Source organism: Talpa europaea, assembly GCF_964194135.1.
Source record: "Talpa europaea genome assembly, chromosome: 3".
NCBI lineage: Eukaryota > Metazoa > Chordata > Mammalia > Eulipotyphla > Talpidae > Talpa > Talpa europaea.
Genome location: NC_140069.1, coordinates 142,919,211 through 142,943,053, shown reverse-complemented (window position 1 = coordinate 142,943,053; position 23,843 = coordinate 142,919,211). Strand labels below are relative to the sequence as shown.

Below are 23,843 nucleotides of genomic sequence, written 5' to 3'. Positions count from 1 at the left end.
GAATACCATCAGATCAGCTGGGAAGCACTGTTGAGATCCAGGCACAATTTCTTGTAAGCTGTTCCCTTAATTCAAAATTGTGTTCCTTCCATGTGCAGAGTGGCTGGGGTCCTGGGGAGGTAATCAGCTACAGCAACCATTAGGCCCATAGGCCGCTTCTTCCCTTTGTATGTCCATGTGCGCCAATGAACGTGAGACGTGAACCAGCAGTGAGAGCAGCATTTGGAGTATGACAGCAGAGAAAAGAATGGCTACTGGTTATTGCACTTGAGACCACTGCTAATAGGAGACCTTACTAGCCTGAGGATCTTGGCTGTAGATGCTCAATTAGGAGTGATTTTTTTAATCTTTGGGCATTCAAGTTGGTTAATCTTTCCCTTTATAAGAGGATGGTTGACATGGTCAATATCCATTTCTGGAAGTGATAGCTTAAGAGTGGGTTAGTATGAAATGGGTTCTTATGGGGAGGACTGGCCACAAGTAAAACTTGAGGACTTTGCACTCTTTCTTCCCACAAGGCGTCTGGTGCTTCTTGATCCTGTGAGGATCCCAGAGACTCCAGGATCACTATGGTCATCCCGTGGGGACCGGGCCAGCTGGGCTTCCCTCAGCTCCCTGGCAATGAAAGGGGAAGAACATGTTACTTAAGCCCAAATTAGATATAACATTTATGATCCACACTAACACACACACTTTTCTTTTTCAGTATTTATAGAGCTAATTACTGACTAGAGAATTCAGCTCCCGTGATCGTCTTAAAAGATAGCTGCACACACATACCATAACACATGACAGGTGCCATTTTCTAGCACCTACGGATTGGGAAATAGTCTTTAAAATTAAAAAATAATAATAAGGGAACAACTCTAGACTCCATATGAAAGCTCTAGGGATTCACAAAGCACAGCCCATGAAGCAGATCTCACCCACCACCAGTTTTTGTAAACAAAGTCTTATTGGAACTCAGCCCTATCTGTTCATTCATGTGTTATCTATGTAGTAATGTTTTTTGCATTAATACAGCAGATATGAGGAATTGCAACAGATCACATGGCCCACAAAGCATTAAGTATTCATTATCAAGCTCTTTACAGAAAAGCTGAACACCCCCTGGTCTAGAAAACTTTAAGAAGATACCTGCTCCTTCTCTATGATGGGTGCTCATTGCTGGTAATGCCGATGACAGATACTTACACCTCCCAGCTGGCCCCGCAGAATGCACACACCTTAAAAAGTACTTACATTACTATGGCAACACATCTATAAGTATTTGTATCTTGTTTATTTGCTGGGAAAATCAGATCTAAAACTAGAGCAACAAATATATTGACTTGCTTATTAGGAAGCATTACCTGACTGAAAGCTTAGATTCTCTAAAGCTTATTGCCAAGAAATCATTTGGGAGACTTTTCAAGCTAATATTTGTCCATGATGGATTGTGTATTCAAAGGAAGGTATAATTCTAAGCTTGTTTCAGAGGACCACTTTTATATTTTCAGCAGTAATAGTCACTTAATGCCCTCGGCACGCTGCTCAAACACCACTGCCTGACCTATCTCCAACTACATCCCATCTCATTAATTCCTATTTGTTTAATGAAGGCATAGACTAACAAATGAATGCATACATAAATATGAGTTACTGTGAATAAGTGAAAAATACTTCTTCCTCTGAACAAATACCAATACAGCAGGGCCTCCCTGGCGGCTCAAGGGGTTAAGCACGCACTGTGAAGCTATCGGCAGCCTCTGCAGCCTGAGTTCGATCCCCGGCTGGCCAGGGAACTACCCACATAGCACAGCAGACTTCTCCTGTCTTGTCCGCTGCTCCCTGCAGCAGTGTATTTCAGGCAGTTTGCCTGTTCTGTTCCCTACTCTGTCTTGGTGAATCCTCCCTCCCTCTCTCTCTCTCTCTCTCTCTCTCACTCACTCACACACACACACACACACACACACACACACACACACACCGCCCTCTGGCTTGTACCCCTGTTCTTGTATGCATAAATAAATAAATCTTATAAAAAAGAGATAGCATATCTATCTGACCTGAAATTGAATGGATGTCTGAAGTAGGTCTCTTCCCACCTCATGTATGGTTATGTTGCACTGGGCAGTCATCCACCAGTTACTTGAATACCTGTTGTCACTCAGAATCCTACCAGGTTTTCTCTTGCAGGTGTATTTTCTTGAACTCCTCATTTTGCTTCCTCCACAGTAACTGAACTTTTTCACTCTCAAGCAGTCAAGCCCCGGGGCCTCTAGCAGGACCTCAGGCTGCAAGTCGTGTAGGAAGGGACCTACACACAGTGCTGAGTTGGGCTGAACCCATAGAGTAGACACACCAGACCAGCCACATCACTGTGAAAAACACACACATAGATTCTTCCTCAACTCCAGCAACTAAAATCTACCTTTCCAGTGTGGCTGTCTTGAACTTTTCCAGGTTAAGCTGCTGCTGCAGCTCTTCCGTTTTCCCCAGGGAGGGCCGGAGAATTCGGCTTCTGGCCAGAGCTGCTGCAGAAGGTCTCTCCCCTGGGTCAGCGTGGATCATGTTCTGGTGAGGTACGGCCAAAAGGAAGAGGTTAGAAGCATCACTGTGGGAACAGCTCCCCACCCAGAACCAATTCCACCTCAGCTCTGCTGACTAGTAACAGATACTATCACGTGTCCTGGGAAACTCAGCTGCTCCTTTTTGCAAAAGGAAGAAATAAATGAAAACTTGGCTCCACCTAAGACAGGATTCTCATCCCTGTCCAGGAGCATCGGTCAGCCACACCTCTGCTTTGACTCTAAGTGTCACATTTTATAGCTAGTTGGATGACTAGCTAGTCAAATGCCTTAATTTTAAATGGGACAAAACTGAAGCCTGAGAGAAAAAGTGACAGTTGGGAGTTATACACAAGTTGATGGTCATCAACCATCAGCAATATGAGGAGAAAACCTTTGGAATGGGGAAAAGATTTGTAATCCACCTATCCACTAAGGGGTTAATACCCAAACTATTTGAGGAACTTATGCAACTCAACAGTAAAAACTCAAGCAACCCAGTTAAAAAATTGGCAAAGGACCTTAATAGATATTTTTTTTTTTTGAAAGAAGTCACAAAAATTCTCAACAGCTACATGAGATATTCAACATCAGTAATCACAGGGAGATATAAATCCAAGCCACAATGAGATATCACTTCACACCTGTTAGGATATTATGACCCAAAAGGCAGGAGAGAACAAATGCTAATGAGGAAGTGGACAAAGGGAGCCCCTGTGCCCTGTTGGCCAGAGTGTAAACTGGTGCTGCCACTGTTGGCAACAGTCTAGAGGGTCAGACTATCACCAGCCACTGTGGCACCAGTTCCAGCCCCCGGCTGGCCAGGGAGCAACCCCCATGGCGCAGACCTCTCCTATCTTGCCCACTGCTCCCCTCAGCAGTGTATTTCCGTAGACCTGCCTGTTCTGCTCCCCACTCTTTCTGGTGAATCCTCTCACACACACACCCACACCTCTGGTCTACACCCCAGTTCCAGTATGCATAAATAAATCTTTAAAAAAAAAGAAATAAAAAATAGAACTACCAATTGGTTCAGCAATCTCACTTTGGGTACATATCCAAAGGAAACAGAATCATCATCTCAAAGAAATATCCACATTCCTATGTTCACAGCAGCATTATCCACAGCAGCCAAGCTACAGAAATAACCTAAGTGTCTGGTGATGACTGACTGGATAAAAAAATGTAAATATCATTTAGCCTTCAAAAAGAAAGAAATCCTTCCATTTGCAACAATGCAGATGAACCCAGAGGGTGTTATGCTAAGTGAAATAACGTAGAGAGAGAAAAACAAATGCTGCATGGTATCACTTAAACTTGGAGTCTTAATATTTTTTTTAAGTTGAGTTCATAGAAACAGAGTAGAAAAGTGGTTGCTAGGGATTGGGGGTGGGGAGAAACAGGGAGAGATTGTCAAGTGTGCAAAGTTTCTGTTGTAAAATGGATAAGGTTGGAGGAGCTAATGTATAACATGGTGACTATAGTTGATAACATCCTATTGCATGGCTGAATTTGCTCAGAGAGGAACTTCAGTATTCTCACACAAAAAAAGGTAACAATGTGTTAATTAACTCAGTGGGGGTATCATTTCACAGTGGATACTTGAGTCAAATCATTATACTGTACACTCTAAATATCTTGCAATTGTCAATGATACCTCAATAAAGCCGTAAAAAGAAAAACTAGAATAACCCCTAATGTCACATCCACCAAAATCCACACCTAGTCAGCATTCCTCATGACCTGTAAAAGGGTCTGAGATTTCATACAGAATAAATTGGACAGAAGAGGAGCAAAAATAAACTGCTGTAGAGTTGGATACTATGTTTTTTTTAGGCTTTAACCTGTGGTCACCTAGAAAGAAAAAGCTTGATTTAATGAACATTTAGGCTGTTTGTGAACAATTAGGCATGTTAGTCTTTTTTCTCCAGTATCAAAAAGTTAACAAATTACAAAGTGACTTTTCCAAGTTAAGAGCAGGACCAAGACTAAAACACGTCACCCAACCCCTAATTCAGCTTTCTACTACAACATGCTCCTTTTCTACTCACAGTTAATTCAGGATACCCCTCAATGACAGTACACGTGATAGTATCTGTTACTAGTCAGTGAAATAGCTTATATGTTCATCAATAAATTCTAAATTCAATTTTTTAGTACTGCTAAGGAATTTATCTTCAGGTAGAGGATTCTAAAATTTAAGATGATTTAATTCATCATGAAATACCAATTAAACACAGCAGTTAACAGCATCATACAGGAGAGAATACACAGAACCTGTCATCTGTAATTTTCATGTCCTAGAGATCTCACCTTGAGCAGGCTATAAAATTCTTCTGAGAGCTTCTGAGGGATGTCGGGAAGGTTACCCCCTCGGATGTCATGCCAGGCAGCCCCGTTGCGGGGTAACGACTCTGCGCCAGCAGCCACTGCAATTGTTAACCCCAAAGCAAATATGTCTGCTTTGGGAAGGTGCTGGTAATTCTGCCAAACAGAAGACAGGAAGGCCAGTTAGTCTACTGAGTGGATGGGTGAGAGAGGTTCATTTGAGAGCATGTGCACACTCAACAGACACAATGGAGGTGGTTGTGGCTGCAGTTAGTGTTTTTTTCCCAGAGAGGGTGGCGCACAAATCCACCGGATGGAGCACTAACACTACTGTGCTGTGAAGAGTGTATGGCAGAATCTTGGCACCATTTTGCTCTGCCAGGCTCAGAGATACCTGCAGCAGAGGTTGATCATGCCAATAAAAGCTCATCTTTTTTTTTTCTGATTATCATGCTGGATGAGGTTATACCTTTCCTAGGTTATACCTTTCCTGATTCCAGAGGTAGATTCTGAAACCTAAGATGATTTAATTCAGTATGAAATACCACCTAGAAGGTGGCCCAAAACTAAAAGTGATTTCAGTGGCAGAGCTGCTGGTGCAGAAGACTGGTAGCATGACAAAGGTGGGCGGACCAATAAAAGCTTCCTTCCTAGTAGGGAATCCATGAACTTAAGAATTCTGAGAAATACTATAACAGTAAAAGACTTTCACAAAGAACAATGTAATACTGATTAGTGATGGATTAAGCTTGCTTTCCTCATGCTTTTTTTTTGAAAAGCTTTTCCTCTCCTATCTTTGATCTCCATTCTGAATAGGGAAAAGGACAATATACTTTTCATTTCTGATGCTGTGAATCTTCATTTGAGAGTCAGAAAGGTTTACTGGGGCCTCCCTGGTGGCGCAAGGGGTTAAGCACAGCACTAAGAAGCAATGTGCAGCCTCTACAGCATGAGTTCATCCAGGACAGCAAGGGAGCAGCACACATGGCTCAGCAAACCCTCCTGACTCGCCCACTGCTCCCCTCAGCAGTGTACTTAGGTCAATCTGCCTGTTCTGTTCCCCACTGTCTCTGGTGAATCCTCTCACCCCCTCCCCACTCCCTGCATCTCTGGCCTGTACCCCAGTTCTTGTGGCATAAATAAATCTTTAAAAAAAAAAAGAAAGAAAGATTCATGGATTATAAAAACCCTCCATCTCCATAAAAAATAATAACAGGACAAAACACAACAAAGCAAAAATGGACAATTATAAACCAGAGACATCCTGCAGGGGAGGAGGCGGGAAAGGAATCAGAGGGAGGGAGGGAGGAGCACAGGGGACTGAGGTGATGGTGCACGGGTGCCTTGGGGAAAGAAACTCTATGGGGACTACACCTGGGGGGATGGGGGAAGCAAATAATGTTTAAAAATGAACAATGTTTAAAAAAATTAATTAAAAAAATGGATAATGGGGGGGGGAAAGGAGGAAAGAGCACAAAAGTCCATGGTGATGGTCCCTGGGTGTCTTGGTGGTGGTAATGTTATGGGGACAACACCTGAGAGGAGAAATGAAACATTGTACAAAAATGAACAACAATGTAAAAACAAAAAACAAACACAAAAAACAAAAAAACCCTCCATTTCCCAGATGGGCACCTCCTGCAGAATCTCATTAGCCAGGAAGCGACTGTCTCCCTCTTCCACTTTGGGTTTGCTTATTGATGTCACGTGACCCAAGTCACCTAAGGAAAACAAAAGAGAAAATTGAATAAGCAGGGTTATCAGTATGAATTGTATGTGGCGAGAGTCTACTGGCCAGGTGTCCGACACACTCACCTATTTTATAGATCACCTTGGCAGAGAGAAACCAGTCAGCTTCATTTTCGTTCTCTTCTGGGCCTGCAGGAGAGTCGCTCGGCATCTTATGACAAATGAAGATGTTACCTGAACAAAACACAGAGTTGACGCATTGACTCTGAAGTTTTTTCACCCCAGGTTTTCTGTATTTGACATTTCAGCCTCCCTCCTTCCCTCCTCTTCTGTGTACATGTAACAACTACCCTAGTTCCTTTTCTTCCATGGAGTGTCTCACACCTCTTCTGAACAGTGTTTGATAATATCAGTGGACAGGAAACTGATTTTAGACATTTCCTCATTGTCTCAACAGGCTGGTGGCCTCAAAACAAAGAAACAAGCCAAAAGACACAAAATAGCTTGGACAGTTCCGGAGTTCACATTTATGAGAGCCAAAACCTTCCGTTGCACTCATGTGGACCAGCGCTGAATTAGGAAGAATCCAGCACTGGCCATAGCTCAATCAGGATGTGGCCAGTATATACAGTATTGGCCTCACTATTCAGGAATCTTTTCCCTCTATGTCCCCTTGGCCCAGGGATGGAAAGGTGCAAGTCTTTTAACTAAAATTTTTAAAGCAAATGAGTAAAAGCGGTTCTGCCAGTAAACAGTTATCTCTGGCACTTGGTAGACACAAACACAGAGATCCTGACAATGGGGAGAGAACTAAATGTGGTAGGAGTGGCAGTCAGGAGCCTACTGACTAGGCTTGATGTCCAGGTGCGCCAGGCCAGAGCTGTGGATGTACTTGAGCCCAAGGGAGGTCTGCAGAAGGATGTCCTTGAGTTTCAGCTCTTGGAAGTGATCGCCTGTCTTTGTGTTTTCAGATATGGCAGCCTGCAAGCTCCCACCTGGGAAAGAACAACAGCAGAGTATTCCCATGAGAGGAGAGAAAAGGTAGGACTCTTACAGATGAAACAGTAAATATTCAGTAACTTCTCAAGAATGACTTCAGTCCAACAAGTGCAGATTAACTCCATGTCAGTGTAAAGCAAAACCAATGTCTGGGCTGCTGCCCAGTTTCCTGTCAACAGGAGTGAGCTCCAATTAACATTTTAATTTGACCACATTATTAACCAGAGACCAGTTAGGCCTAGCCCAGCGGCTACCTGTTGGTGTTGATAATGAACCCCATGTCAGTGTCAAGCTCATAAAGATAGGCCATTAGTAATTTTAATGTAATCTAGGTTTAATTCCATCAAAAATATATCAGCAGGGCCTCCCTGGTGGCGCAAGGGGTTGAGACGCAGCCTATGAAGCTGGCCACAGCCACTGCAGCATGAGTTCAATCCGTGGCCAGGGAGCAACCTACATGGCGCAGCAGACCTCTGTCACGCCCGCTGCTCCCCTCAGCAATATGTTTCATCAGTCTGCCTGTTCTGTTCCCCACTCCATCTCTGATAAATCCTCTCACCACCACCACCCCCCCTCCCCGCACCTCTGGCCTATACCCCAGCTCTTGTATGCATAAAAATAAAATAAATCTTTAAAAACAGAGGAAATGAGAACATTGATGATAGCTGACCCAAGGAAAATGCAAAACCTTAGTATACACCTCAGTCCTAGTTAAACCACAGTAAGATCTTGATTCATCATGATCAATAAAAACCAAGGCTGGTCTCATCTGACCACATGATCTTGGATACCGCAATCCTAAGGCACTAGTAATAGCCATGCTTCTGAATCCTTCATCTCATTTATTAGCATTCAAATCAGAGTGTCCTGGGTCTCCCTGGCAGTTGTAAAGCCCATGGCTTCACCCTTCAAGTGGTCTCAGTATACTGAGGTCTGTGGTAATGGTGTTTTAAGGATACTTTAAAATAAGGATTTCATGTGTAAAATTGAATTTAGAGGTTGAGTTGTCAAGTTAAAGCTCAAGTGGAGAAAGGAGAAGAATCCAGCCCCTTCAGAAACACATAGAGTTAAAATTTCTTTTTTTTTATGGGAATCTTCTTAGAAAAGAATTTAGGTACTGGAGAGGCTATTAATGGGAAAGGAAGAATAAGTAAAGAGTGTGCCGGAGCTGGTTAGAAACAAAGTCACCTGGAAAGTAAGCTTGCAAAAGGAGGCTAGGAGGGGTGACGAGGGAAGGCTGCCCTGTCCACTGGACTCTCAGTTTCCTCCTAGCCTGGGTGTCCCTTTAGGACAGGGCCCATTTTGTACTCGGCTTCCCTTTTCCAAGGTCTGGCATGTAATAAACATTTTCTGAACTGAATTTCATAGAGAAAATAAAGATTGTGGCAACAGAGAAATAAAGATTGTGTCAAGAGCCCCATGAAATGTATGCAAAGAGCATACCTGGGCCTACCTTAGCATTCTTTCATAGGTCCTTTTGGATTCTAAGCAGGTATTGCTAATCCCCTAAAGAGCTTGCAAGTATTAATAAGGATAACTAGGTCTGTGCTGGGAGAACTTTTAATTGGTTAGAAACTCTAGGTAAGATTAAAGTCAGCCAAGTAACAACAGTAGGAGTTAGCATCCCTTTATGCAAAGGTATTAGAATATCCTTATTTTTCTATAGGTAAAGCCAATTGTCTGCCTCTTATAATTACTGTTCTTTATTAAGTAATGTTCATATAAAAGTATGTGTTTGTAGACACAGAAATCCTGAACGGCCTGTAAACTTCATCTCTCCTCTCCCTTGGTCACCCAAACCCTTAATGCCTCAACCCAGCAACCACCTGTGATGCCAACATTGTGCCCTAGAAGGTGGCGCCAGCCCACAGGAGCTCTTCTCAACTATCTTAATGAGATGAGCCACAGAGTTGCTCCCTAAGATAAAATGTTGATACCTAACCCATTTGGCAGAAAAAAAAAATAAACCTAAAGAAAAAGACATCTATGGTTTTTTCTAGGGAGGCGAAATAGCCAATAAAACAGAAAATGCCTTCTAGCAACAAAATATAGAAAGCAGAGCAACAATTCCACTGGATAGTCTGCTGATACTTTTGTATTCACAATCATGATTTTATGTCGCTATCTACCACACAAACACATGTCCTGCTGGTGACATGGTTCTTGTTTTTTTTTTTTTTTTTTAAGATTTATTTATGCATATAAGAACTGGGGTTGAGAGGTTTCACCAGAGAGAGTGGGGAACAGAACAGGCAGACTGACTGAAATACACTGCTGAGGGGAGCAGCAGGTGAGACAGGAGAGGTCTGATGTGCCATGTGGGTAGCTCCCTGGCTGGGGATCACACTGGTGCTGCAGTGGCTGGCAGATAGCTTGATAGTGCTGCGTCTTTAACCCTTCCGCCTCCAGGGAGGCCCAGTTCTTGTTTATTTTATGGAAAATAGAACCAATATTCACACCTCCCCACAGCAGAAGCTGCCTTCTGGGTGTTGTCTGACTCAACCTTGAGAATCACCGCTCTAGGGACTCACATTCTGTTCTGGAAGATGTCACAAGAAAACGCTGCCCTGGGGCTGAAGGGAGGGGATACTCGTCCAGTCCTGAACAGGTTCCCATCCTGGTGTTGTAGAACGAACCTACTACTGCCAACTTTCAGATTTCTGAGGCTGACCCAGAGGTGACTTCTGGGGGAGCCTGCAAGTGCAGGAGGAGGAAGAGGATTTGATGGTTTGGGCTTAGGAGGGGCAGTGAGGAAGTGAGGTGACTGCTAGATGCCACTTATGAACTAAGCCTCTAGCCATCTACTCCATAGTTCAGTTAAAGCCAGGCCTCCCTGGTGGCGCAGGGGGTTAAGTCTCAGCATTATGAAGCTATCTGCAGCCACTTTGGCACAAGTTTGATCCCCAGCCAGGGAGCTGACCCACATGGCGCAGCAGACCTCTCCTGCCTTGCTTGCTGCTCCCCTCAACAGTGTATTTCAGTCAATCTCCCTGTTCTGCTCCCCACTCTGTCTCTGGTGAATCCTCTCACCCCCACCCCCACCCTGCCCCCTGCACCTCTGGCCTGCACCCAGCTCTTGTATGCATAAAATAAATAAATCTTAAAAAAAAAATAAAGCCACACCTGCCCATGCCCAGCCTGAGGGCTATGGGAGGTGACAGGGACAGGGCTAAGGGCAGGGAAGGGCAACAAGGGGAGAGGGGCAGGCACGAGAGGAAGAGGGGGAAGGAAGGGGGTGAAGAAATGAGGCGCTGGCTACTCTGCGCCCTCACAAATGGTCTGGACGACTAATCCTTTATTCAGAGCCTCAGGACAAAATCTCAGCATAGCTTATCCATGACTACAAACAAAACAAGGCACCAGGCATGCTTTATTTTCACCATCAGTTCAGATGTAAAAGGTTCAGTGTCTGTGAATTTTGATAGCAAAGTTCCATTGTAACTAGCGAGTACTCAGTGACATCAGTGGACTGCTGTGAGGGACGGATGACGAGTCTGCACAATTCGTCCTCTAATCCAAATCCTGCGAGGGCTGATATAGGCTTACCTTACCTTACTCCTCCTATGTCCTACTACCTCAGTCTCGTGAGCCCCCCGCCCACTATCTGCTGGGTCAGACCCATCCCCAAGGGATGCGTTGTTTGCCCATGTGTACATGCTGTTCCCCTAACATGCTGTTCCCCTACTGGTATCTTCCCTCTACTCCTTCTGCAAGGTCTGATTCACGTCTTGGCTCCTTTATAGATTGTTCGGGCTACTCTGTGATTTTGAGTTCTTGAATACTGTGTCAGTTTCCAAATTGCTGCCTTTAGCACACAATACTCTGTCATTGCACAGTGAGATTAGGTGACACCCTGATGACCCTGCAGCTTGTGGGTGCTACAGCAGTGGTGGAACCCAAGTCTGCCTGACGTTAAAGCCCAGCCCTTCCACCACACGATGCTGCCTGTCGCTCACGTTCATCTTCTCTGAACGCTTTTATCCAGAATTGGGCCTTCTGACTGTGCACCAAGTGCCTCTTGTATATGTGCTCACTGTAACAGAACAAGTAGAGTAAAGCTCCTTGAAGATGTGACTTCCCTTATCTCTCGCTACACTATTTCTCACCCTGGATCTTACAGTGCCCAGTCTATGGGAGGTATTCAAATGTTGAAAAGAAATAGAAGGTGACTTGTAATAGGACCTCTCCATCTTATTCTTTTTGAAAAATTTAAATATTTACATTGTCCCCAAATCAGGTTAAAATCAGTTTCGCTTTGCATTATTGATTAAATTGAGTTACTTAATATTAGCTTTGTTAGTAGCTGAAAGTCATGGAAATAAAATCAGTGTTTTTATAGAGAGGGGGAGGGTAAAGGTAGGGAATCTCGGGTGGCAATAAGAGAGAATCAGGAAGAGAAATGTTATTTAAAGTCTCAACTTCTCAATTACAAGTATAAGGAAAGGGTCCATTTTTTCCAGAAGAGATATTAGAAAAAGGGGTTTGGGGTGAGCCTATCAGAGAAAATCCACCAGTTTCCCAGTGAGGGTGTAAAGAAACCAGCTGTGAAGAAGTAGGACAGGGTCGTGATCTGGCAGGATGCCCAGGCGGCTGTCTCCAGCCCTTCACAACCCTACCTGCTACCTCCTTGCACACATCATTGTGTATGCAATGATGATGCTTCACCACTGGTCACTATCCTCGGAAGTCAGGCTGGACATATCTGCCCAGGGCCTTCTGGTGGTTACTAACACTACTCAAAGGCAGACTGTACTCTCAGAGTCCCCCAGCACAACTGTGGTCAGTGCCGACTGTTGCTAGGTGACGGCAGGCTGCTGCTCCACGTGGTAGCCCTTTTCTATTGAACGTTGGGATGAAAAGTAACACATGTGGTATTTTTATTACCTGCTGTTATGTCACCCCTTAGCACCATTAGAGACATATGAAACCACTCTTTGGGATATAAGTAGCGAGAAAAAAGTTTCACCTGTTCTGTGTATACGTATGGTTGTGACAGACCCAGAAGAACTGATCAGGACTCACTGATCTTCAGTACCAGGACCCTGGACCTGCCTTTGGTGAGAATACAACTAAGCTCTAAGGGTAAAAGGCAACAGAAAGTATGAGCAACCCCCAAACGCAGGAATCCACTTGAAAATCAAAGTTGGCTGTATACATCTATCCCCCCTCCCTGAAATCAGAGGACAGTGGCTTACATAGCATAAAAGGGTGAGTTGCCATTCAAACCACTAGGGTGAAAGTTTTCTACGTAGTAAATAGTGATGGGAGAGTCAGCTACACACCAGCTTGAAAGAAATTTATGGTGGCATAAACCTGAAGTTCTGTTTCCATTCAACTCATCTCCCCAGCTCTCTGCTGCCAGGCAAGACTAGTTCAGACGTTTTAGGGCTCTTTCCCTCACATACACTACAAGGAGGAGGTGTAGTATATGCCAAAGCTATTTTTCCAAAGACCTAGAGATCCCTCACCAGTCTACACACTTACCATTGCAGTATTCATTCTGAATGATCATGTGGTCATCTTCTGCCCACGCGGAATAGTAGCGTACCACATGGGGGTGATGTCCAAGCACCGCGTGGGCGTAAACTTCATGCAGAGCCAGGCTCCTGGGGCAGAAAAGCATAAAGAACAATGGCTCAAGGTAATAGACATAAGAATGCTTTAAGAAGACCTGAAGCATTCCTAACAGTGGCCAAATGCTCTTGGAGCACTCACTGATTGCTTACGATTTTGTCATGTAATCTGCATAACCACTCAGTAAGACACACTGGCAAGGAAGAGTCTTCCAAAAGATCCATGCCCAGGGCCTCCCTGGTGGCGCAGGGGTTGAGCGCTGGGTTGCGAAGCTGCCCGCAGCCTCTGCAGCACCGGTTCAATCCCCAGCCACCGGGCCAGGGTCCCACATGGTGTGCAGACCTCTCCTGCCGCCCACTGCTCCCCTCAGCAGTGTATTTTGTCAGTCTGCCTGTTCTGCTCCCCGCTCTGGCTCTGATGAATTCTCTCACACTCCTGCGCTTCTGACTGTACCCAGTGGTTGTATAAATAAATAAATCTTTAAAAAAAAAAAGTGCCAAAAAAAAAGATCCATGCCCAGCCCACAGACAAGTTGGTGATAGTAGATAAGAACCTTGGTTATTCTGGCATCAAAGTCCATGATTTTTTTTTCAACATTGCATAAGAAAAAAGGAGTCTTTTTCATGCCAATGTAATTATTAAAATTATGTTGACAAGAAACAGGTTTGCAAGACCAAATTTATACTTTCAGTAGATTTCCAAGGTACTCACTCATTTGATAACCCTGCAAAAGGTTCCGTAGAGCGTTTTATTGCATAGACACATCCATCCAGCCTCTTGATGCACTTGTAGACTGTCCCAAATTGCCCGACCCCGATCTTTTCTACCTCCAAGAACTCTTTCTCATAGCGGGAAGCCATGTTGGTTTCTCGTAGGACACATCTCTGAAATATTTTAAAAGGTTAAAATAATTCTTCCTAACATGCGGTGAGCAGTAAAATGGAGGCATCTCATATGCTGAAATTTCTCTAGGTTTTCAGAAAGACATTTGAGGCAAATCCCTTGAATTCTGTCTGTGTCAACATTCATGGTAGCAAGAACCTCCCCACTTCTCGGTGTCTGTAGAACCTTCCATGTAACTCTGCACTGACACTTCTCTATTCTATACTACGACTGTTCTATGTTTTCCTGTCCAGTCATACCAGGGGACAGGTATGTTCCTAGTGGGGACACATCTATGCAACACCCAGAACTACTGTTCTCAGTGGAAAGAGTCGCTGGGATCTGGTGGGACATATGAAAAAAAAAAAAAAAAAGGTCCCCCTGAGAAATCCACAGTTCTGAGCAGAAGCTTTAAGCCTTTTAACAGATGGTCACTACCTTACCATCCTGACCTCAGATACCAAGTGAGCCAGCTCACCATCCATATCACTCTCCAGCCACCCTCCCCCTTTTACACCTGAACATCAGGCAAGGGGATGCATTCCTTTTTGTGGTATTATCACCGTCTTAATGGCAGTTTAAAGTCCCTCCAACTCCATGAATTTGTTAACTTAGCCATTCTTCTATTGACACTTACTCCTCCCCATATCTCTTGCTTTTTTCCATTACAGTTAAGACTGTAAAAACATCTCTGTAAATATTTCAGTATTATTTTTTAGGTTAGATTGTCAGATAAGGGATGCTAGATCAAAGATGCTGAACTTTGTAAAAAATAGATACTGACACATTTAAGAGCTAAACTTTTACATATAAACCTCCGATGTTATGCCATTTTTGTGTTCCACTTTTGGATTGTAAATATCTTGATTTTTTTTTCCCTCTTCACTTCTTGACTTTCCCTTCACTTCTCTACCCCAGGAGTACAGAATTTTTCCCATAATCAAAGGTAGAAGCAGTAGCCTTTAATTTAAAAATACTCATGCTAATTATTCAGTAATATACATATCAGACACCAATTGATAGAGTAATACCTAGCTAAGAATACAGACTGTTGAGAGTCCAGATAAATTCAGCTGCAAAGCACATTTGCAAATCTGCAATGTACCCATGGAGAGGAGCAGAGGGGGAAAGGAGTGATGGGGTGGCAGCTAGACCAAAGGACTGTGCTCACCTTGGCAGGCAGCCCTTGCTCTGCCCTGCCTTCCCTGGGGTCAGCTTCCTCACTGGGGGAAAAAAAAGATAGCAATGCATGAGTGGCGTTTCTTGGCCCTGTACTGTCCTAGGTTTGAGGACTGTAGCTGCTATTAAGACAGTTCCTTCCCCTTTTCAATTTTATTTGGGGACAGGGATAGACAAAAAATTTCAATGTAAGAACCTACAACATGAGAACTATCAAGCAATATCACAGACCGCACACAATTCATTATTTCAAGAGTAAAAATCTTTCCCAAAAGAGAGGCCTAAGCTGAGAGTCCAAGAACAAGTAGGGACAAGCTGAGAGAAAGGAGACCTCTGAAGTTTTAGGCCACAGATGCTGAGAACTGGAAGCACGAGCAAGCCAGCTCAGAAGGCAGGAGGATCTGGTGCTTCTCACCGCTAGGCCACCACACCACACTCCCCCGCAGCACCACAACATGCCCCCCAGCATCGCCACACACCCCCCAGGGCCACCAACCACCTCCCCCCAGCACCACCTCCCCCAGAGCCTGCTTTGTGCTAGGTTCACAGTACATTCCATGCTCCTACTCTGGCTAACATGATTCCAGGTACCTCTCAGGGAGGTGAAGGCTTGAAAAGCATCCTCTTTAGCAGATGCACTTTGAGTCTTTAAGGAGGAATTCAATTTCTAAATTAGCCAGTTATAGATTTCTCTTCTGGACAAGGACAGGGTGGTGGACGATGTTACACACATGAAAATCAATTGATGCTGGACTTTTGTGACTTAAATTTAACACTGCACCTTTTTGAGAGCCGCCGCCAGGCCTTTGGGTCTCCCAGAAGCCTGAACTATGTCGTATCCTCATCCTCCACTTCCCCTCACCACCCTTCAAGGCCATTGGTACCATAAAAAAAATTAACACTATATTCTAATACTTTACAAGGAAAAATATCCTTCAAAAGCACTAAGTGATGTTCCAAATAGGTCCCCACTTTCATGGCTAGGAATTCAAGTAAGTTGTCTTTCCCTGCTAACTTCAGTAAGAGGTAAAACTATTAGCTCTAATGATTTCCAAATCCTAAAGAGTTAAAACCAGTGGGATTCTGGGTCACAAAAGTGGACCGGAGTACTCATGCTGATGTCCCTTCTTAAGCTCCAAGAGACAGTGTTGAGGAAGCTTGGCCACAGAGCTGGCTAACACAGTCATTGACTTGGCAGAAACAACGCCACATAACACACTAACTGCTCTGCGGACTAGATTGCTGGTGGGACATTTATTTTGCTGAGTACACACAGAGCAGCGACCGGCCCATTTTAGAGGCACTTCGCTCCCACAAAAAAGCAATTAGGAGAGTCACAGTAAAGAAACAGCCCTGAGTAGTGCACGCAGTCCTTCACGAGGTGAGCTTTATTGTCCAGAGGCCTTTGGGGAAGAGAGCAGTGGCTTTCCATTCTTCAGCACCTCCGAAAGCACCACTTTTTCTCTTCGCCTATCCTGTCACCTGCAGGGAAGCCCAGAGCCTTTCTCTGTAGCTCACTACAGCCACACAAGCCGCCTCAGAAAAGCAACATACTCACTGAAATATGACCCACACCTTCCCCAACTGCAGCCTCCTATAACCTGGATGCAGTTCCATAGCCCACTCCACTTCCTAATGGAAGTCAGGGTGGCTCAGAGCCGCCTGCGCTCCCATGGGGAGGCCTCCACGCACACTCCAGGGTAGAGAGATGCCAGCAGCTCTGGACAGAGCAGATCAAACCAACACCAACCTTTCGAGAGGAGGGACTATGTCGCCTTATGCCCAATCCCACTTCAGATGCGCTCGTGTGCCTTCTCTTACTCTAGCACTCTCCCTCCCACTTGACCCCAGTAAGATCTGTCCCCAGAAGTCGCAGGCAACAGCACACGTACAGATCGCCTCGGGTTTTCCTCTTGCCACCAGATTGAAGGAAGAGTTTTCTGTAAGACTCCGGGGTGAAGGGGTTAATGTTGACCAGCGCCAAGGAGGTCATCTCATCCTGGACGGGGACAGGTGTGAGTCGTAGGTGCTTGGAGCCTTTGGGGGGAAGCTTCCCTGTGGAAGAAATCACCGACTCACTCGGCAGGCCCTGAGGGAGGACAAGAGGGGTCAAGCGTGAATGAAGGTTCGTCTCAGTGAGCTCCTCGCTATGTGAACCAGAGGGTGATATTGCAGAAGGGCGCCTGGAAGTCATCTGGTTCATCATCATAACTGGGCCTCTTATGAAAAATACAGACTCCCAGTGTCCTCTGGATTTCTATGGAATCGACACAGGAATCTGAGCTTTGGTTAAGCTCTACCTCCTTCCCCTGGGCCATTCTGATGGCCAACTGTGAAACTTGCCAATTCTAGTCCCACCTTGAGCTTCTGAAGATACAACTCAGGTAAACAAAAATAACTCTAGAAGTCCCAGTCCTGAAGTTCTCAGGATTTCTGTTTTAACTTCCCCTCCATTATCCATCCAAATATTTGCTCCGTTGCCTACCACGCAGCAGCTGTCAGGCTGGGTGCCGAGAGTGGCAGCAGAGAATCCCAGCTCTTAAGGATTGTATTTGTCAGCAGTTCATTAAGGTTTCAGAAATAGTCACTTTGTGAGAGAAAAATTTCATAGACAATCTAAACATGGAAGGCATTTCTAATGCCACTGCAGATGGAGCACCCACTGAGAAAAGGCCCATGAAGTGGGGTAAAAGAAAGTGAAAAACACTACTCTGAGCCCTTAAGATTTGGGGCTTTGCAGTGGTGATCCCCAACATGCCTCTGAGTAGAAAAATATGCAGGACTTACCACCCCACCGGGGTCCAGGAAGAGAACATGGACCAAACCCCGACCAGAGCTAAGCCAGAGGGCAGAGGTAAGAGGTCAAAGACAAAGAATTCTGAGGAGAGAGCAGAAGCCATTATGACCTAGGTGTGCGGAATACCTGTGCGTGCCCTTCAGGAGCACCGCAGAGCCTGGGGCCACAGGGATGAGGGGGCCAGATAACCCTGCAAGGAGGCTGTCACTGGAAGCAGAAGCCAGACTAATTCAGTTCACTCTATGAAATGTAATTAATTAAAGGCTGTGAGGCTGCAAGAAATAAAAATGGAACTTTTTCTATTCAAATGATGAAAGCCACAGTGAAGGCAGCTGCAGAGCACACACACGTCATCCAACATTTTCACATGAAGAAAAAGATGTCGGCTCTGGAGCAAGTATTTTTACAAGGGTTTCAGCTGTGGCTGGTAGCTCAGGGAATACCAACGGCCAGATCCAGCCACGGGTGACAAGCCCACAATTCTCTCGAAGTTAATCGTAAGGGCTGCTGAGTATTTGCTCAAAATGAGTGAAATATATATTCTTTCTCAGTTGTCACTGTGATTCACGAAGTGAATTAGAATTATGGTAAACCATAGCCTGAGGAATGTCTTTTGGTCTTATTTAATTTTTAAAGAATATTTTGAAGTAACATTGTATTATAACATTAGATACACTTGAAGTATAGGTCACTGAAAATGAGTGTGTACACACTGCAGTAAGCTCACCACTCAAAGCCCAGTTCTGGGCCTCCCTGGTGGCACAAGGGTTTAAGTCTCAGTGCTTATGAAGTTATCCTCAGTTTGATCTGCGGCCAGGGAGCAACCCACATGGTGCAGCAGACCTCTCCTGTGTTGCCTGCTGCTCCCCTCAGCAGTGTATTTCAGTCCGTCTGCCTGTTCTGCTCCCCACTCTGACTCTGGTGAATCCTCTCACCCTTCGACACCTCTGGCCTCCACCCAGCTCTTGTATGCATAAATAACCTTTTAAAAAAAAAAGCCCAGGGGCCTCCCCGGTGGCGCAGCGGTTGAGCGCTGGGTTGCGAAGCTGCCCGCGGCCTCTGCGGCACCGGTTCAATCCCTGGCTGCTCCCTGGCCACCGGAGGAGGGTCCCACATGGCGCGCAGACCTCTCCTGCCGCCCGCTGCTCCCCTCAGCAGTGTACTTCGTCAGTCTGCCTGTTCTGCTCCCTGCTCTGGCTCTGGTGAATTCTCTCACCCTCCCGCGCTTCTGACTGTACCCAGTGCATGTATAAACAAAACAAACAAACAAACCAGCAAACAAATAAATAAAGCATGCCTCTAAAAAAAAAAAAAATAAAATAAAATAAAAGCCCAGTTCTATCCTTTACAGCTGTCCCTCTCCCCACTTCCCTTTTGGTCACGACTAGTTGGTCAGAGAGTCCAAACATTTACTTTTGTTTTATATCATTCATCTGGGTTTTTCCTGTATATCACATGTGCATGAATTCATATGATGTTTATCTTTCTCCTTCAGAAACAGTTTCATCACGCTAAATATGGAAAGTAAATGCATCTCTCACATATGAATGGGGTTGGGGGGTCCTGAGGAGACAGCAGAAGCCATTCCGACCTAGGTGTGTGGAATACCTGCTGTCTCCACAGGGAGTGTGGGCACACCTCAGGGACATAAAAGAACCAGAATATTTTCAGATGAAAGGAAAGACAAGTACTCCTCTCGGGACAGACAGCACCAGAATTTCTAGCCTGGAAATGCAAAGGCCTATTTTGTGAGCTGAACTTATAAGGAAGGCTATTAATTATGTTAATATGGATTTTATGGCCAACACAGCAGAATGACGAGTAATCCTTTCGAAACTTAAAAGAACAGAGTTTGGGACAAGATTTATGAAAGGACTGTCAAAAAATGAAGCAGTGAAAATTTCTAGAAGGATGGCCAGGTTGAAAGTATGAACATGCTCCGGAGAGTTTCCAGAATAACAGCTTCATTAGGATGAGTGAAAGAGAGAGGAAACTTGGTGTCTAGCTCCGGACTTCTAGAGGGTGGCAACCTCCCTCGAAGATGGCACCGCAGTGTCTCGGGACTGGGGAAGACTGAGAGGCCCTGTTGATACAGTTAGTCCCCTGGCGCTCAAGTCCCTTCTACAACCTTCTACACGTGGTCGTCAATTGGCACCCCACACGCATAGCCACGGGGACCCCTCCACTTCCCAGGGAGCTCTTCTATCTCTAGATAATGTGCTTGGAAGTCCTTATGGTCACTTCACGTGATTTCTGTCCCCTAGCCTTGGGCCACACTGGACTCTGCCAGCCCTCCTTCCCTCTGCATCTGTGCCTCTAGCATAGCACTACCAGGTATGCATGTCCTGGACTGTGACCCCGACCTAAACACCTTCATCAGGTGTACTTCCCAGCTGCAACCCCAGCCTCCCCCAGTTCTGTTCTCTGCCTGCCCCTCAAATCCTGGCATTTCCAGGCTTCCTAACTTGGATCACTTTTCTTACTCTGGCACATAGGCTACATGAATTTATTCACCTGTGGCTTCGAAAACATCGTAAATGCTGAAGATACCCAGATGTAAATCTCTAACTTTGTTTTCCTGGGCTCCAGACCCACTTATCCTATGATTTATACAACATCTCAGCTTTCTCCAAATCCGTATATCCTCTGGTGTCACCTTATCCCGACTCAAGGTATCAGCTACTCAAACAAGAAGCTTCATGGTCCTCCTGGATCTTTGCCCTCAGCCCCTCCATCAAGTCAGTTACCAGCTTCTCAGTGTGCCCCCAGCCACAGTGGTCTTCCTTCAGGCCTTTCTCCTTTCTCGGGCACACTGAATTCTGCCCTGCCACCAGATGCCTCCGGCTGTGCTCCAGCCTCCCTAGGGAGGCCAAGATTTGTCACAAATGCCCCTGCTCAAGACGGTTTTATGGCTTTCTCCACACTTTCAGGATAGGCTCTTGGCCTAGCTCATGCTCCTGCTGTCTGCACACTCTTGCAGACCACTGTCACGCTGGCAAGTACTCAGCTTCCTCCCTGGTAACTTTTAAGATTTATTTATTTATAGAAGAACTGGGGTACAGGCCAGATGCACAGGAGGGTGAGAGGATTCACCAGAGACACAGTAGGGAACAGAACAGGCAGACTGATGAAATACACTGCTGAGGGGAGCAGCGGGCGAGCCAGGAGAGGTCTGCTGTGCCATGTGGGATTCTCGCTAGCCGGCCGGGATCAAACCCGTGCTGCAGAGGCTGCGGACAGCTTCACAGAGCGGAGCTCAACCACCTGTGCCACCAGGGAGACCCCCTCCCTGGTAAGTTGTTGGAGCCTATCCCCCTCACCTTGAGTTCTCAATACTGTCCTCACAGGCGAACTCCACCTCGATTTCAACACTGCTGTCAAATACAGCTTTCTTTGGAAAGGGTTTCCTAATATCTGGGACTTAATTCCCAATTTTTTCTCTTTGTGTTCTTCCAGCATACACGATCTGAACTTTATTGTTCCAGGTGTGTTTGTTTTATCTTCATTCATTTTGCAGACACCGTTGGAACCCTAATTGGGTGTGCCAGCAGGCCCCCGGCCAGAAGGCCACAGGCCAGACCTTCAATTCTATCTGCTTTCTGGCTGGCACACCAGGGCTTTGGAAGAGATTTAAATGTTGAAATACACATGCCGTGCTGTCTTGCCAGCATCCTTTTGCTCAGAGCCACATTCTCTAATGCCCATGTACCAAAGCCACGCCAACTTCAACGGCCCTTCCTGTGCTTCCTTCCCTTTTGTTTCTTTCCACCCTTCCCCACTGAGGAGCATCTGCCCAGACAACTCTGAACTCTCTTGAAGCCCCTGACAGCATCTATAGACAACTTTCTCTCTCCGTGCTAGACTGTCAGCTCTTTGAGGGTAAAGACTGTGTCTTATGTTCCTGGCCTGCCGTGGGTTCTCAAAACAAACGGATGTCGGATCGGTTGGTTATGGAACTATTGAAAAAGCCCCAGAGGACACCTGGGGCTATTGGTTTGTCTGCAGTTCAGACAGAGCTCAGTATTCCCTGCGCCAGGTGGTGCCCAAACTCAGCAGGTACTAAGGACACCCAGCGACAGTGCCCAGGCTGCCTGCTGACCACGGATGTTATCCCCGTGAGCTTGAGTACCTCAAGCTGAGCCGCTGAAAGCAGCGCTCAGTCCCCCCGAGCCTGCACTCCAGGGCACCCGTCTGTCAGAGGCAAGGCCTCCCCACCCTGGCTTTCCCAGTGAGAATGATACAGAGACCAAGGGCGGGCGAGGGAGAAGAGGCAGAGAAGGTGTCAACAAGTCCCGCCTTGCTCACGTGATAGAGGAGCCTGTCCTCCTCCTGACAAAGAGGGTAGAGGACTTGTTCTGAGAAGCGCAGCCACAGACAGACATGGGTGGAAGGAAGTATCAGTAAATAGTCACATAAATCTAGAGCCCTGGAAAGAAGTCAACCCTGAGATCAGGCTCCTGGCCCGTCCCTGTGGCCAGCGGGCCGCCTCCTCTTGTCCTGCCCGGCTTTGGCGTCTCCTGCACCCAGGCCGAGCGCGGGAGTCTGGTGTCCCACAGTCCCCGCACTTGACCCGGCCTGCTGCCCACACCTGTGCCCTGGGCCTGCGGGGGCGTGGCTGGCACCCAGGGCTTTCGGAAGACCCGCCAGCCAGACGTGTGAGTCTATCTGCTTTTGGGCATTTTTAACTCTTCCTCATTTTCACCCAAAATTATATACTCAGGGTATGTACTCAGGATTTCCAGCCGGTGAGGGAGTCTGTTCCAGAAGCCGAGGCGCGCAGACCTCTGCCCCAGGGCCCACCCCAGGGCGCCCTTACCTTGGGGGTGAAGGGGCTGTCGCAGGGCCGCGGCTGGTTCCGTTTGTCCGGCGGGGCAGGCGTCTCGGGACATTTGAGCGAGCCCAGCTCGGGGGTCCTAGGACCTCGCTGGGGACTCGCGGTGTCCTGCGATGTGTGGGGTTCCCCCGCGTGACTGCGGGGCGTCCAGGGAGGGGTCCGCTTTGCTTCTGGGTCCTGGAGGGCAGACCTCTCCGGGCTCTGGGCTTCCTGCTGCCCTTCGTTCTCACTGTCGTCTTCACAGCAGGAAAAGTTCAATTTCTGCCGCAGATCCTTGTTGATGCCGCTGTCATCCATGCCGGCCAGGGAGCTCCTGGACGCGGGCAGGGAGGCCCTCGAGGGGAGGCCCTAGAGCTGCGGAGGGAGGTGTGGAGGCGGGCGAGCTGGCAGCCCCGCCGCCTCAGCAGCCCTCCCGCCGCCCCGGAGCTGCAGGGAGGCGGCGATGCTGTCTCCCTTAAGTGCCTCGCCGCCGCGAGACCTCAGCTTATCCCCATTTCCATTCTGATTAAAGAAAGCCCCAGCAGCCCTCTGAGCCGCTAAATCCAATTTATGCGCAGAGCTCCTCGCTTGCCCGCAGAAGCGCCCAGAAACCGCGCGCCATCACGCAGCGGAGAGCCCGCTGGCCGCCTCGCACCGAGCGGCGCTTTAAAAATGCCCATCAGCCAACTTGGGAACAGCTCATTATTGGAAAGAAGCCGTTTCCACGCTTTACCTGCCGTTTACAAACAGCACCTTCTCCGCTCTTCCACGCCCGCCCACCCCGCGGCTAGCAGGGAGCGCGCACCGGCATCCCTGCCCGCCCGCCCCGGCACGACGCCCCCCGGGGGCCTCCCGCCCCCGCGGCCCGCACACCTGCCCTCCCGCGGGCCTCCCGCACCCCCGGGAAAGCTTCCAGGGAAGCGCCGAGGTCCAGAAAGACCCGCCGCCCGGGACGCGCATCCTGAAATTGGCATCGCTCTGCCCGCGAACGCCTCATCGGGTGAAACGCGCTTTCCCGCTGCTCGGGCATCTT

General features: G+C 46.8%; 1 protein-coding gene across 1 annotated transcript; it reads right to left on the bottom strand.

Moving 5' to 3' along the window:
• Positions 1-458: 458 nt before the first annotated feature.
• On the bottom strand, positions 459-23,128 carry WEE2 (WEE2 oocyte meiosis inhibiting kinase; the record flags this gene model as incomplete). Its single annotated transcript, XM_084230663.1, has 11 exons — positions 459-615; positions 2,414-2,556; positions 4,863-5,033; positions 6,513-6,598; positions 6,693-6,800; positions 7,415-7,561; positions 13,050-13,171; positions 13,851-14,023; positions 15,193-15,244; positions 17,093-17,289; positions 22,814-23,128. The coding sequence occupies 11 exons, from the start codon at positions 23,126-23,128 to the stop codon at positions 459-461; spliced, it is 1,671 nt and encodes a 556-aa protein (XP_084086789.1).
• Positions 23,129-23,843: the final 715 nt, after the last annotated feature.